Below are 17054 nucleotides of genomic sequence, written 5' to 3'. Positions count from 1 at the left end.
GCCCTGGTTGTCCTGGAACTCACTCTGTAGACCAGGCTGGCCTCGAACTCAGAAATCCACCTGCCTCTGCCTCCCAAGTGCTGGGATTAAAGGCATGCCCCACCACGCCCGGCTGATACTTTTCTCTTGCAGCAGAAAGAAAAGAGAGGAATGGTTAAACCATGACCTGACCTGGACGTGGTGCATGTCACATTTTGTTTTAATTTTGTTTTCAAGAGAGGCTCAGTCTGGCTCCCCAATTCCTAATCTTCCTTGACTTTCCATCCCAAGTGCTGAGGTCACAGGCATGTGCCCCCAGTTCCCAGCTCACACGGGACATTTTTGTCCATATTTCATTGGGCCAAGTAAGCCTACATCGAAACATCCTGTCCCAGTTAGATACCTCAGTGGGTGAAAGTGCTTGTCCTACTCAGTGGTGGTACACACCTTTAATTCTAGCACTTAGGAGGCAGAGGCAGGCAGATTTCTGAGTTCAAGGCCAGCTTGGTCTACAAAGTGAGTTCCAGGACAGCCAGGGCTACACAGAGAAACCCTGTCTCGAAAAACCAAAAACCAATAAAAACCCCATTCTGTTGACAGGGTCAGGAAAACAGAAGGGGGGGGATGACAACATTCTAAACAATAGTACAACCTAACGCTGCCCCCTGGAATGATGTGGTGACTTTGGGACAGGGTCTTTTGCCTTTCTGGACCTACATCCTCACTTCTAAAACAGTTGCTGAAAAGCTTCAAAGCTTAGAAGAAAGCATTTTAGGTATAATAAATTGGCAGACAAACTCAAGCATCATTGTTACTGCTGTTAGTGAAACACCCAAAAATGTAGGTAGAGGAGTCCAGCCTGCAGGAGGCTGACTGCCAGGGAAGGAAGGATTGCTTTCAGGGAAGTACTGTGAGGGACTGAGAAGAGACACAGTCTGCTGTGCCAGACAATGGCAGATGCTTGTTTCCTTGACCTCTGAATAGAATCTTGCTGCTTTCAACCAAGACAATGTCACCGCCCTTTCAATACAATCCAACTATGTTTAATCAAGCCCCAACACACACACACACACGCACACATACACACATGTGCACACATACACACAGAGATATACGCTCATGCACACACATACACACATATACACACATGCACACACTCACACACATATACACACACATGCACACACTCACACACATATACACACATGCACACACTCACACACATGCACACACATGTACTACACACATATGCACAAACATATACACATATACACAAATATGCACTATATATAGTCACTTACTAACCAGGCAGCTTCAAGTCACTTGTATGTGATCTGACCATAGCACAGAATAGAAGTCAGCTCAGCCTCATGCTCGACCCTGATCCTGGACTCGGTATGATGCCCACTTCTCAAGCTTCACAGACTCCAAAAGGCCATGGATTTCATGCCCAAGCAGCCAAGTGAGGCTCTAACCCCAGCTGCAGGATGCCAGGAAAGCCCAAGTTTCTTGGTCTCCCTGGAGGTATTGTCCAAAGCCCAAAGCTGGCTCCACAGGCATAAAGCCTCAGCTTCATTTAACATGAGTCCCCGCGCACCCATAAATCACCTGAGATTTTGAAAGCCAGGTGCCAGACTCTGGAGGACAGTGAGGGAGGCAATCCAGACTCAGGAGTAAGAATAGACGGGTATTCTTGGACATCAAAGGCATCCACTAGCTATTGCTGGAGCCGAGGCCAGTGACTCCTGGGCCAGGCTATTCCCAAGCAGATTCATTCTTTCCTCCCAGGCCCCCTTTATGGAGACCTGTGGACGGCTGAGTTTCCAGTGTGAGCTCTTGGTGTCAGGTCTCTGTAGGGCTTCAGCCTGGCCATCAAGCTCTCTAAGCTTCCATTTCCTCATCTATTAGATTTAGGATTTAAGACGTTAAGACATACCAGAGCTTATTGCAATGCCTAGCGCACTCAAGTATGATCCATTACCAACAAGATGGGGTCTAGAAACTGAACAGAATGTAAAGAAAGCACAGGTTAAGCACACGATTTTGTTGTAAGAGGAGAGTCCTCCTAGCCCGAGCACAGCCTGGAGATAGAAATCAACTCACACCAACCACCTCCCAGGACATCCTATGTGAGCCCAGCAGGATGTGGGAAGAAGGCCCCACCAGCACTGCCCCAGGCACTCTCCCGGCTTCCCAGCCTAAGGCTTGCCTTCCGAGGAATGCCTACGAACCTGTACGTTTCAGGATTTCTAGCGGGTGCTCAGTTCCAGGTTGTCTTAAGGGCTTCAGCCCCACCTGGATGCCTAAAACCCTCAAATCCCCAGGACACACCAGCCCTACAGGTCCGCTGGTTCTGTAGAGGACTGGCGCATGGGCCAGAAGCAAACTAGCAGATGTCCCTGTGCAGAATTCATCCTCATTCACCACCCACTTCCCATGACTTGGTGGGGGACTGAGTGTGTCCCCGTGGGAAGCACAGGCTCCCAGAGTGTGGAGAAAAGCCCCCCTTCCATACGCAGGGTACAGAGTTCAAGTTCCCATTGTGTGTGGCCACTGTCTGGCCTTTGGCAAAACATTTTATTGTTCCAGGACTCGGTTTCTTAATTATTAAATAAAGGATGATTTCAAAAGTCCCTGTCTGGCTGTAATATACAGTTCTTTTAAAATCGTCCTATTTAATAAATTAGGCTTTATTAGGTTCAAGCACATACTTGTGTTATTACTCTTAAGTCATTTAAATTAGATTCAAATTAGGTTAACCAAGTGTTGCCCTCCAGAGAGCCGGGGACTAGGAGATAAGAATAATCCATAGCCTCTTATCAATCAGCAGCCCCTAAATGGGGCTTCAAGAACCGCTTGAGCACGCTTGAAAAGCACCGCACTTCTGTGATTTAAATATTCTCACTTTAATCTCCTTCACATCTCTCATTTGCTTAGCAAAACCTTTCTTTCTTCCTTTCCTTTTTCTCTCCACATAGTCAGCAAGAAGGGCAGTGTCTTACCACCATGAAGGAACCTCACAAATCCTGGGCAGGGCAGCAGCTGATAACCATGAGCTGGAGTAATTGAGAAATTTCTCTCCTCACAGTGGTGTCCCTTCGCTCTTAAACTATGCTGCCCGTAGGATTGCTGGGGCCCAAGACAACTCCACCAAACCCTCGTTTCAGGGGACCATCAACAACCCAAAACCCTTCTCTAAGAGCCAGGTCCCTCACAGGCAAATGCTGGCTCAGCTGATTCCTTTGCTCCCCAACATCTCTAGTAATCTCAAAAGCCAGAGGCATCTATCTCCTGGGCCTGCCACTGGGGAAACTGGGAAAGGCAGAGGGGGCCTTCCTTAGATGTGTCTGGAAGGCTGAGAACCTCTTCCCACACACAGACACAAAATTGTTATGGTCTCAAAATACCAAGCAAAGCTGACCCTTGGCCTGCTACTCCAAGGAGAAGCAAGGCCAGGGTAGGATGCAGCAAAATAAGCCAGTGTTAACAATTCCACAGGCTGCACAGTTCCCAAAAGAACCAGAAAACCTGAACTTTGAACCTTCCAACTATTGCAAGTGGATACCAGTCACAGATAGCCCGAGAAAGAGGCCTGAAGCCTTGGTCAGGGCTTCTCAAGCTAGATTAAGCTTTCTCTGGCAAGGTTTGAGCAATGTGAAAGACTTTCATTGTATAGTGATGCAATGGCCTACTTTAATGACCAATACATTAAGTTTCAAACATGGGCTTCCAGCGTTTACTTTCGTTCCTTTCTTGGAGTAAAGCAGCCTGGGAAAAGGTTTCAAGTTTTTTGGTTTGGTTTGGTTTGGTTTGGTTTGATTTGGTTTGGTTTTGAGACAAGGTTTCTCTGTGTAGCCCTAGCTGTCCTGGAACTCACTCTGTAGACCAGACTGGCCTTGAATTTAGAGTTCTACCTCTGTCTCCTGAGTGCTGGGATTAAAGGTGGTCACCACCACACCTGGCTCAAGTTTCGGTTTTCTAACAAAAGGTATTGTTGTGTAACCTCTCCTCCTGCCTCAGTATTCCCAGGGGTAGGGAATGACAGGCCAGTCTCACCATGGCCAGCGGGAAGAGATTTCTAACAGGAATTAAATAAAAATCCAAAGGAATTAAAAATCTACCCCACAACTCTATAATAGCTTGTCTCTCTGGAGTACTAAGGAAATAATATCAATAAAATCATAGTACACAATTATATAGTAAATGAATGTAGGGTGCTCATTACTGAATTAAAAAAAAAATAGACTAAAAGAAAAAAAATCAGAATTCCCTATAATGCCATTCAACAAAGATAAACATTCTGATGTAAAATTTCCCATTTCTCCCCCATGGAATTTCTTTAATCTGGCAAAGAGGTTTGAGCAGAGCACAGCTCAACTTCACAAGCCCTGTAAAGGAATCACTACCTGGGTAATTGGGTCGATTTGGCCCCAAAGAAACTGGAGGCCCAGAGGCTTTAGTTTAGGGGTTTTCGTTCACGCAGCAGTTTAAGCTGTTGCCCTGAATGGCCTCAACATGTCCGAGACCAGCAGGTCAGTGAGCCGGTGAGCCGGTGAGCTGGTGAGCCGGTGACTTAATGAGATCAGGAGCTAGGAATACCTACTGCTCCAAAATCCATCTGGGAAGAATGCACTCAGCCCAGACTCCATGGGAGGACAATGACATCAAGGCCACACCCAGGAAATGACACACAATCACTACAGTGTTACAGACAGTAGATTTAAAAGGATGCATGACATAGACCATAAGCAAACATGCACTTGAGACCAGATGCTCAGACCAGACGCAGGCTGACCTCTGCTGACACCAGAGTGGAAGTAGCCTTGGCGGGGGGGGGGGGGGGGGGATTGTTCTCATGGCCCAGTACTGAATCCAGCAACACGGGAGTAGCTCCTTTTTTTCAGCTGAAAGAAGGTGGCAGATGCTCTACTTGGACTGATATATTCAGGCCACATATGCCTCTCTCCTTGACCCTGCACAAGAGCACATAGGGAAATGGTCCCGACTGCAGAGGCTGAGGGACTTGGGCTGGGATCAGGACAACAAAGGTCTCAGTGTGTGGCCCAAGGAGATGCTCTAGTTTCTTTCCTTCCTTCTCTCTCTCTCTCTCTCTCTCNTCTCTCTCTCTCTCTCTCTCTCTCTCTCTCTCTCTCTCTCTCTCTCTCTCTCTCTCTCCCCCATTGTTTCTGTTTTTGCTTTGTTTTGCTTTGTTAGCAAGATCTCTCTCTATTTTTGTTGCTCTGGCTGTCTTGGAACTACCTATATATACCAGACTGGCCTAGAATTCACAGAGATCCACCTGCCAACACCTCTTGAGTGCTAGCATTAAAGGTGTGCACCACAACATCCAGCTTACTGTGCTTTCTGTTGCTGTGAATAAACAATATGACCCAAAGCAGTTTGGAGAGAGAAGGGCTAACCTGGTGTATGAGTTACAGTCCATCATCAGAGGAATCCAAGGCAGGAACTCAGGGCAGGACCAAGGGAAGTGAAGCAGAGACCACAGAGGAACACTACTTACTGGCTTGCTCAATTACTTTTCTTCTACAGCCCACACCCACCAGATTAGGGATAGCACTGCCCACATTGGATCAGGCCCTCCTACCTCAGCTTAGAAAATGTCTCACAGATGTAACCATAGGCCAATCTAATCTGGGCAGTTCATCATTTGAAGTTCCCTTTTCCCAGGTGATGCTAGGTCTGTGTCAAGTGGACCGCTGAAGCTAACGATGCCCTATGGAGTTTGAAGCAAGCTTTCAGGGGGCGACTCTAGAGGAACTGGCAAGATGTTGGGACAAGGATGAGAAGGAGGGAAGGAAGGAAGGTCTCTGACTGACTGAGAAAACCAGACCATGTGAGAAGGATTTTTGTTGCAGTTAGAAGCCAGATCTTGGCCAGGGGTTTGCAGGGAAGGAAGGAAGAAGACTTTAGTCAAACAAAGGATCCACGAGGTCTCAGAATAAACTGCATGGGCCAGGGACAGTGGCACTTGCCAGGGAGCCCAGCACTTGGAAGGCTAAGGCAGGATGAACACAGGTCCAAGCGCAAACTGAGCTACGTACAGAGGCTCACTCAATAACAACCACATAGAGCAAACCACAGGAACCTACCAGGCTCATGTGCAAAAGAAGGAGCCTTCCAGGCTCATGTACAACCAAAGGAGCCTTCCAGGCTCATGTGTGAAAGAATGTCCCACCTTGTTCCTAAGGCAAATTAATGAAAATGAGACACCCTTTCTTTGCCTATGAGATTCACAAATAATAAAAATTGGAGGGGGCTAGAAAGATTGCTCAGTGGTTAAGAGCACTGACTGCTCTTCCAGAGGACCTGGGTTCAAATCCCAGCACCCACATGGCCGCTCACAACTGTCTGTAACTCCAAGATCTGGCACCTTCCCACAGACATGCATGCAGGCAAAACACCAATGCACGTAAAATGGAAATAAATTATTAAAAAGATAAATAAATAAAAATTGTATTGTAGGGGACGGGCGAGGTGGTTCAGCGGTTCAGAGCACTTGTTGCTCTTCCAGAGGACCTGGGTTTGGGTCTCAGCACCCACCCACCCAGCATCGCACAACCATCCTAACTCCATTTGTTTGGAATAGTGACATACACAAAACACCCATACATAATACACAGAAAGTTTAAAACCTTTTCCTCTTCATTGGAATGTGAATCTGAGCCAAGTTTTCTTAAGGGCCGCTTCATGAATATCAGATATAGCTTACCTAATTATGATGCATGTGTATGCGGTGTGTGTGTGGGGGGGCATGCGGTACACGTACAGCCCAACGCACAGAGAACAGCTCTGTAGACTCAGCTCTCCCCTTCCACCTCGATGTGGGTCCCAGAGATCTGCATCAGCCTGCCAAGTCTATGCAGCACGTGACTTTACCCACTGAGCCATCTCACCAACTCTCAGGTAGATTTCAAATTGCCCGTCCCCCTGGACAGGATCATTCTGCTTTAAAAGGCTCTTGTGCCAAGCAGTGGTGGCACATGCCTTCGATGCCAGCACTTGGGAGGCAAGGGCAAGTGGATCTTTGAGGTCTGAGGCCAGCCTGGTCTACTGAGAGAGTTCCAGGTCAGCTGGGGCTACAGGGAGAAGCCTTGTCTGAAAACAAAACAAAACAAAACAAAACAAAAAAACCAAATAAACTGAAGTCTCTCACAGTGACAGAATCAGGTGTGCCCATAAGTCCAGGCTGAGGAGGCAGTGGCAGTGTGTGCCTGCTGAAGGCCATGAGGTGACATCAGCTGCTCACAGTACACTGCCATGAGGTGACTTCATCTGATGGCCACAGCACTCTGCCATGTCAAGGTGTTTGAACAGTGTGTACAGATGTCCTTTGGTGACACCTCTAGCTCCACCTACCTCAATAAATATCAATATTAAGCAATTTATTTGAATTCTTTGGTCTCTAGCACATCTATTTACACTCTGCCATATCTGGTGTGCTCACGATCCTCGCCCTTTGAGAATATTTCAATTTTATTTTTATTTATTGTATATGGTGTTTTGCCTGCGTGCATATGTGTGTGCTACATGTGTGTAGTGCCCTCACAGACCAGAAGAGGGAGTCAGATCCACTGGAACTGAAGTTACAGACAGGTGTGAGCTGCCATATGGGTGCTGGGAACCGAACCCAGGTCCTCTAGAAGAGTAGCTAATGTTCTTAACCACTGAGCCACCCCATCAGCCCCACTGTTCAGCCTTCTGACACTCAACAATGTCATCTTGAGAACTGTGCAATCAAGTTATAAACAAACAAAAGCATGTTTTAAGTAAATCTATAGTTCTGTGTTGGATATTCATGGTTGTCCCTGGTGATATACAGCTATAGGTCAGGCACACCCACTAGTCTAGTCAGCGTTAGCATTATATAGGACAATGTATATCTTTCAGTTCATTTTTGCTTAAAAACTGCTACCTGCCATCTGAGCTGTTGGGAAAATGGTGGATTTAGCTTACTGTGGGGTTGCCAGGTGCTTCAAACTATAAAATAAAATAAAATAAAATAAAATAAAATAAAATAAAAAAAAAATGTAGCATCAGAGAATAGCTCAGTGGTAGATAGGACATATGCTTGGCTTCTTGTTGGGGGCCTTGGGTTCAATACACACACACACATGTACAAGCACACACACATATAAGCACACACATACATGCATACACATGCACACAAGCATACATACATACACACAGGCACAAGCACACATACATGCGTATGTACATACATACATACAAACATGAATGTACAGGCATACATACATATGCACAGGCTCACACACATACTCATAGACACATGCGTGCACACAAACAGGCACATACATATATAATCTTTGAAGGACAATAAGACAGGCACAATAAAACAAGGTATAGATCAGGCCTGAATGGTTCAGGTCTGTAATCCCAGGTCCTCAGGAGGCTGAGGCAGGAGGATCACAAGTTCAACAACTTCCTGGGCTACAGAGTTTATAAGACCCTGTCTCTAAATAAAAACTAAAAAGAGGGTCAAGGAGATCCCTCAGAGGCAGAGCACACGTGTAGCATGAATGAGACCTTAGGGTTCATCTCTAATATTGAAAATAAAAATAAGAAGTATGCCTGTATGGTATTATATTAAAAAACATGCCTCTATAAAAAACACCCCTATGCATAGAAAACAGCTGGAAGATCCTACTTTAAAAGACTAATCATATAATCTTTATCTTTAGTGGGGTAGAAAGACTGGTGAATTTTTGTGTGGGTTTTATTTTCCACATCCTTGCTGAGCATGCTATTTCTGGAAACAGATGACATGTGACTTAAACACACACACACATACATTGCTTAGAACTAGGATTTTTCAGAAAATACCCAGACAGTAAGGCTGCTTTATCATCTAAGTTATTTTGTGTGTGAACACGTTCATGCCTGTGCATGAACGTGTTCACGTATATGTATATGTACGTGTGCACATGTCGGAGGGTGAAAGTAATACTCTTGTGCGCATGTGTGGAGGCCCCACAGATAGCACGTGTCCTGCTCTATCTCGTCCACTTTGGTCTTGAGCCTCGGTCTCTCCCTGACCCTGGAGCTCATCAAGGCAGCTGCACTAGCTGGTCAGCAGGACCCAGCAGTCCTCCTCCTGACTTACCTTCTCAGTGTTGGGTCTGCAAACCACTGAGCTGGGCTTTCATGGGGGCGCTCACTTGGTCCTCCTGTGTCCCGGGCAAGCACTTTACTGACTGAGACTCAGTCCCTCCTCATCCAGTCTCTAGACGTAAATTCCTGAATCCATTTGTTGTTGGTTCCCTGAAGTCTTTCCCCATGATCAGAGGAGGCCCAAAAGAGAGACACTAGGCCTTTCCTCTGTTCCCATCACTTCAAAACATCCCTGGATTTCTCCGTTCCTTTCCCATATAACTTATCTGAGCCAATTATTTATCTGGCCCTCAAATTAAAAACAACAACAAAACACAATACAGTGCCAGACATAACCCTCCACCCACACTCCAATTTCAGTAACCGCTGAGCTGGGCATCCTGCCCAATGGGGACCTGGACACAGGATGTTTAATGCCTAGGAAGCATTAGTTTTTATTTGTAAATTTCCCATTCTGCTGTAAGTGTTCTTTCAAAGTCTCAACCTGACTCCCAGCTGAGGGAACCTGCCCCTGTAGTATCCTATTCTATAAGGACACCGTGCTCACACCCACACACCCACACACACCCCACACCACCCCACACCACACCCACCTCAGGGGACATAGAGCCTTGAGAACTAATGGATCTTAGATACACTATCAGCTCTAAAGCTCTGTTGGGCCCTTTCTTCCTAGACACAAAGGCAGTTGGGTGGGGTGAGTGGAGTGGTGTCATATGCTAGTGTGCTACCCACCCTTGATCCTTGACCCCCCAGACATCAAAGTGCAAACTGCAATTCATTCAGACCGCCATGGGATTCTGTGGAGACTGTTGGTGACCACAGAAGGAGCAGTGTTTCTGGTGGGTTAGAGCCTCCTGTCAAGGACAGTTAATTTTAATTCTTCCACTGAGCTCAGCCTCAAAGTGAAGCTAACTGCCACTCAGCAAGACAGGCCAAGTTATTGGAGGCTTTAATTGAGTGCAGATCTGTGTCCCCAAAGTGTAACCTTTGTTGTATATATATTTGGGGACAAGAAGAAAGATGAAAACCATAGGCCTTTCAATGGAAAATGATGGAAGTTGAATGTGCTCTACAGCCAGGATGCCAGCACCAAGGGCCATCTTGGGGAGGGGGATTATGGGAGCTCAACTCCCCATGTGGCCTTCTATTTTGGGAACAGGATCCCACTATGCAGTCCTAGCTGATCCGGAACTCACTATTTTAGACCAGGCTGGCTAAAGATCCACCCACCTCTGCCTCCTAAACACTGGTATTAAAGATTCGCGCCACCAAACTGCCCCCATCCATTTTTGTGGTTTGTTTCAGACAGGGCCTCACTCTGGTCCAGGCTGGTCCCCTGTCTCAGTCTCCCAAGAGCTGGGATTAAAGGCATGAGCTACCACCTCTGGTTGTACACACAGACAGCTCCTATAGGCTCTGAAAAATCTTTCTACCAGTCCAGTGCCTGTGCTTAACTCTTTTCAAGCTCTAGAGTCCATTGCTGCTCCTCTCTACGGAATAAGCACACTAAGGAGGGATGGAGGCTTGTTGGTAGAGGACGTGGTGTGTGTTGCTGATGTGAGGCTCCTCCTGGCCCAGAGTGCTGGTCCTTACTCCTGTCCAATATGGTTACATCTGTCCAAATCGTTTACCAGTGGCCTTATTATGTGTAATGGCTAATCTTGGTTGTGAACTTGACACAGGAAAAAGGACTCTCAATTGAGGTTTTACCTCCATTAGCCTGGCCTGTGGGAATGTCTGTGGTAGCATTTTCCTGATGGCTACCTGATGGGGGTGGGAGGACCACTGTGGGTGGTGCCATCCCTAGGCTGAAAGGCATCCCAGACTTGTGAGCTGGGATTCCTCCTTGGTCTCTGCTTTAGTTCCTGCCTCAGATTCCTGTTTTAAGGTCTTGCTCTGGCTTCCCTTGATGACAGACTCTAACCTGTAAACTCAATTCAACCCTTTCCTCACCGAGCTGCTCTCGATAACTGTACTTATCACAGCCACAGATCGATGAAGAAGAGCGTGGACCCTCAAAGTGAGCATACTGTGTTCTAGTGTTAAGATCTGACACCTTGTTAGCCTTCCTTGAGCACTAGGCTGGCCTTTTCTTGTCTTTTCTTTTTAAAGATTTATTTATTTTATTTTTGAGTTCACTGTAGCTGTCAGACACACTAGAAGAGGTGTCTGTGGTTGTGAGCCACCATGTGCTTGCTGGGAATTGAACTCAGGACCTCTGGAAGAGCAGTCGGTACTCTTAACTGCTAAGCCATGTCTCCAGCCCAAACATGGCTTCTTCAAGCCAAATCCTACACACTCTTAAAACACTGACTATAGTTCTCTTTGACCACCCCCCCAATACTGATCCTGACATCCAAGTTGTTCTAAGACCAAAAATTATATTCGCTTCAAATCTCCCTCTCCTTTCCTCCTCTCTCCTCCCCATCACACAGCCGGTCCCCTCCTCCTCTCCCCATTCCCAGGCATTATCCCAGGCCACGCTTCCCTCTCCTGCTTATATAAAACAACAGCCACAAACAGACTCTTCTTGCTTCTGTTTCTCATCCTCTCACATCCATCTGCACAGGTCAACCAGACTGGTCCCCCCCCCTTTTATTGGATATTTTCTTTATTTACATTTCAAATGTTATCCCCTTTCCAGGTCTCCCCTCTGGGAAAGTCCTATCCCATCCCTCCCCCCCTGCTTCTATGAGGGTGCTCTCCCACCCACCCATACACTCCTGTCTTCCTGCCCTGGCATTCCCCTACACTGGGGCATTGAACCCCCATGGGACTAAGGTCCACTCCTCCCACTGATGGCCATCCTCTGCCACCTATTTGGCTAGAGCCATAGGTCCCTCCATGTGTACTCTTTAGTTGGTGGTCTAGTCTCTGGGAGCTCCAGGGAGTCTGGATGGCTGATACTGTTGCTCCCCCAACAGGGCTGCAAACCCCATCAGCTCCTTCAGTCCCTTCTCCAACTCTTCCATCTGGGACCCCAAGCTCAGTCCAATGGTTTGGCTGCGAGCTTCCTCCTCTGTATTTGTCAGGCTCTGGCAGAGCCACCAGGAGACAGACATATCAGGCTCCTGTCAACAAGCACTTCCTGGCATCCTCAATACCGTCCAGGTATATGGGATGGCTCCCCAGGTGGGTCAGTCTCTGCATGGCCTTTCCTTCAGTCTCTGCTCCACACTTTTGTCTCCATATTTCCTCCTGTGAGTATTTTGTCCCCGCTTCTAAGAAGCACTGAAGCATCCACACTTTGGTCTTCCTTCTTTTTGAGCTTCATGTGCTCTGTGAATTGTGTCTTGGGTGTTCTGAGCTTTTTGCTAATATCCACTTATCACTGAATGCATATCGTGTGTGTTCTTTTGTGACTGGGTTACTTCACTCAGAATGATATTTTCAAGTTTCATCCATTTGCCTGCGACAGACTGATCAAATGAAATGCTCACTCCTTTCTTAGACTAACTCTGGCCTGCAGGACCCCACCCTGCCCCTCATCCCTTCAGCTGCACTGGTAGCCTACCCATTCTTAACACATGTCGTTCCTTCAGCCTGGATGAAACACTCTTGCTTCAGTTTGCTTCTTTTCTTACTCCAATACCGCCTCCTCAAAGAGCCCTCTACTACACACCCTTCAAAACTGTCTGTCCCATGGCTTTGCTGTGTCGTGCCCACAGTGTGGCCTTAGTTTCCTCACAGCTCCCATTTGTTCATTTGTTATTTCTAGGCCCATTAGAACTGAGGTCCACCCCCCCACACACACACACACCTTGGCTTGATCAACCTGTTCCCTTCTGTTACCATCAGAACATCATAGAATCTATATCATTATGGGGATAAATGATCGACTACAGACCGTGAGGCCTCCTCCATCACCTTACACCTTCATTTGTGGTATTTCCTTGACACCGCCTGCCTCACCTGCCATCTTCTCCTCATTAAATGTTGACCCTTGTAGTGAACAAATGCTCACCCTTGTAGCAGGACAGATTTAAAGGTGTCTCTCCACCAGGAACCCCTAACACTTCCTCCAGGAATAACTGTTCCATCTGATACGCTAGCCAATGGCCTCTTACCATGGGAAGAGGACTCAGGACCTCCGAGGGAAGAGCAGTCAGTGCTCTTAGACTCCGAGCCATCTCTCCATCCCCAGCAACCTTATTTTTGTTCCTAGAAATCCTGTTGAAAACTAAGACTCTCACCTGGGTTAGAAGTAGCTCCTTAGAACAACGAAAGCACAGCTAGGCACAGGGTTCAACAAAGCAATCAGACCCCATTCATAGTGTGTCCTCCAATCCTGTCAGCACCAATTCAAGAATTTTATCCAATCCCAACGAAATCCTCTGAAACACCGGTTTGAAGCCATTTTTCCCAGCTATGACCTCCAAACCCATTAATGTTTGGAAGCTTCAGAACAGGGGCCTCTTAAAGGTTCTCCCAGGGGCTCTGTGAAGCAGGCTCAGGTTGTTTCAGTTGCCTCTGGGGAGATCTGACAGGTCTACCTCCAGGACCGGCAGCATAAGGTGAATGATCCAAATGGAAAGGGCAAATGCCCAGGCTGCACCTACCCAAGACTGGGCAGATAGTAGCTTTCTCATAGTCAGGAAACCAAACGGTGACCAGTGGCCTGGGGCTCGGGAAGAGCGCTGCTTTGGGTCTTTGCCTGTAATCGCCCTGTGATTACTGGGTCCAGCGTTGAAAGCCGTGCACCACCGAAAGCGCGGCGTCCACCAACCGACCGACCCTTCTCCCTGCGCCCAGGGCCACGGCGCTGGACCGCTATGGGCTGCAGAAGGCGGGTTTCACGCACGTGCTGAACGCAGCGCACGGCCGCTGGAATGTGGACACCGGGCCGGACTACTACCGAGACATGGCCATCGAGTACCACGGCGTCGAGGCCGACGACGTGCCCACCTTCGACCTCAGCATCTTTTTCTACTCCGCTGCGGCCTTCATCGACTCCGCACTCCGAGACGACCACAGTAAGTGACCCTCTCCAACTCTGCCCTGACAAGCCCCGCCCCCAGGCTGAAACCCCACCCATCAAGTCCCGCCCCCAGACATAAAACACGCCCCCCCAAGCCGAGGCACCACCCCTCCTGCCCACAGTCTGCTTTCCCCCTGCTAGGTCATGCCCCAAGGCATGCTATCCTCTCCCCTCTGGGGAGAGGTCCTGCCCTCATATCCCCTCCCCAGAATCTGCCAACCCGGCCCTGCTCCAGTGGATCAGAAGCAGGATCTACAAGAAAGTGATTCTCAAACCTGGTGTACTGGGGCTGAGGATTGTCGGCAGGGATTGGCTGAGCTAACTGCCTGGCCATAAGTGTTGCTGGTGGGGTTCGGGCTTGATATACAGTGTTGAGATGGGAAAGGGGGAGGCTTAGAGGTCAGGGCTTGTGGCTGAGTCTCCATCTCATGAGGAACAAGCACCCCTAAAAAGACCAGGGTGAGCAGGGGTAGAGCATGGGGAAGCCCTCAAAACTGAACTGTAGCCAAAACGCTAATTGCACTTGGACTCAAACTTGATAGAGCCAAAGGCTTCAATGCTGGAAAGTGTTTAAGGAACCGGCTGTGCGAGAATCCATGTACAGACTTAAGATACTTCTGCTAACCAAACACACCCACAGACTACTCTCTAAGATACCCACCTTGTAAAAGTCAAGGGCCCAATATAAACTTTACTAGAGAGTGTGGGCTTTGCACCCACAGAGTCCCAGCCTCCCCATGCCACTGATCCATCTGTTAAGTCAAGGTCCTCATCCTGCCCACTAAATGCAGTTTTGACTGCTCTCATGCCGAGACAGCTACAAGGCTATTTTGGAGAGAAGGGCACAGCTTTGGCATGCACCATGGGTAAGAGCAAGTCACTGCTGTTTGCTGGGTACACTTCAGCACATCCCACGGAGGCCAAAGGGACATCACCTCCCCAATCTGTGCTCTGACCTCAGCCTCTTGTCATGCCCCTTTCTGAATCACCACTTCATTTGGGGGATCCAGTTACCAGAAGCCTTTCTTGCCACAAGAGGTTGGGATTACAAGGCTCACTGACCGACTGACCTGCTTCAGGAACTTGTAACCTGGGGCTAGGCCTACGCCAAGTCAGCCAGCCAGATGTAGACCTTGAAGGCTGCAGTGGCTCCTTGGCTTCTTGACCAGCCATAGCCACCCACAAACTTTGTCATCATTCTGGTTCAGAGGACACTAGGGCAATGGAAGCCACCCATACAGCTGACATGTTTTAGAGAGGATGTATCATTTTTTTACCTGTCCTTTAATGATTCTATTGATGGACCATCTTTTGTATCCTGTACATTCTGAGTTTCCATACAGGATCAAAAGAAAAAAAAAAAAAAAAAAAGCAACCAGACTCTGATTCATCTCCATGAGGTAAAATTCACCTCATTGTATTTGAAGTTAACTGAAAGCATATTGTGTGTGTGTGTTGGGGTGTGTGTGTGTGTGATGTTGTGCAGCAGTACAGTCCTTCAGTATCTGTTTCATGTGCTTGGTTGCCATTTTTATGTCTTAGAACTCCCTCTTAATGGAAGGGGCCTGGCAGGCCTTGAGGAAGACAAGGCCAGGTTTAGCCTCTCATCACAAAGCTCAGTAATGATGTGATTCCTCCAGCGATGAAAATATTTACCGTGAGCAGCTGTAATGGGGATCAGCGGCCGAATACACAAAGCACTTGGCATGGGACCTGCAGTGCAGGAGGCCCACGGATGCACTTGACAGAGAGGCTGCGCACTGCGGAGCGTGTAACTATGCCAGCATGTGCACCTCATCACCGTAAAGTTTCCGATCCTAAAAGAAAAAAGAGAGGAATCAAAAAGACATTCCGACTTTGAACTTGTACGATATACTCACATGAAAACTTGTCTTAGGATCCTGGCCAAGTCGGCAAAGATTCGGGCTCCGGAGTCGGGTGTTCAAGGCCTGCTGGGCAGGATCACAACTTCAGTAAGAAAGTATCAGGCTGGTGGGAGACCGGGTGCGAGAAAGCTCGAGGTAAAGGGTGGGCCAAGAGGGAAGAAGTCAGTGAGTGCGCAGGAAACAGGTCAGATGGGTCAAGTGTGTCGATAAAACAAGCCGGCTGGGATTAGGAAACTGACAGCCACACTGTCTGATGGGGTGGGAGAGGAGGGATTGGGCTCCTTTCTCAGTGACCTTTGAATCTGGCATGTCTAAAGACTTCCCCAAGCCAGGGCCTGAAATGCCAGCCCTTCAGAACCCAGCATCCTATGAATGAATGGCGCCGGCTGCTTGTGAGGCAGTGGGATTCAGGTTTGTGGGGAAGACAGCCCGTATCTCCTTGGTGTTTCTGGTGAGAATGGATGCCAGTGTGGCAGTATGTCTGACTTTTCGGGGAAAATCTCCAATCTGGATTGTACTGTCAGACTGCTCGTGTTTTTAGTGCTGTCAGAGGGCAGACAAGAGTGGCAGGGTCATCTGCTTGTCATCGGTGCCCTGAGTGGGCAGAGGAACAAAAGAGAATGCTGGTTAGCTCAGCTCCAGCATTGCCACAGACTCCAGGAGACATGGGTGACAGGTGTTTGGCCTGCCGGCCACATGCAGGGGGTGGCCTGATTCTTGTCTAGTCATGCACTGGGGAACCAAGGGACACTGCTGTGGAATTTCTGAGCCAGTCATGGTCGCATGTTTCCTATTATACTCCTGACATAAGAGGTGTTGATAGACAGTCTGGCCCAAAGGCAGGCCTTCCTTTCTTCCCTCTTGCCTTCTTTCTTGCCCTTTGTTGGCAAGTCCTAACTGAAAATAACCACCTATTTATTCCCTGTCCCTCACTGCCGGCTCGTTTTGAATTTAATTTTTATCTTATTTTTTATCTCTGGTAACACTGGGAATTGAACTCGGGGCCCTACATCTCCTGTGTGGCTTTCTTTCTTTTCTTTCTTTCTTTCTTTCTTTCT

The 17054-nt window shown here is 47.9% G+C and overlaps 1 protein-coding gene across 1 annotated transcript in view; it reads left to right on the top strand.

Moving 5' to 3' along the window:
• Positions 1–17054, top strand: part of Dupd1 (dual specificity phosphatase and pro isomerase domain containing 1) — a 27859-nt gene that overhangs the window by 3263 nt on the left and 7542 nt on the right. The window contains exon 2 of the mRNA XM_021182444.1: positions 13885–14105. Within this exon, the coding sequence (XP_021038103.1) occupies positions 13885–14105 (221 nt within the window). The remainder of the gene's footprint in view (positions 1–13884; positions 14106–17054) is intronic.

Source organism: Mus caroli, chromosome 14, assembly GCF_900094665.2.
Source record: "Mus caroli chromosome 14, CAROLI_EIJ_v1.1, whole genome shotgun sequence".
Classification (NCBI taxonomy): Eukaryota; Metazoa; Chordata; class Mammalia; order Rodentia; family Muridae; genus Mus; species Mus caroli.
This window is presented reverse-complemented; position numbering and strand designations above follow the sequence as displayed.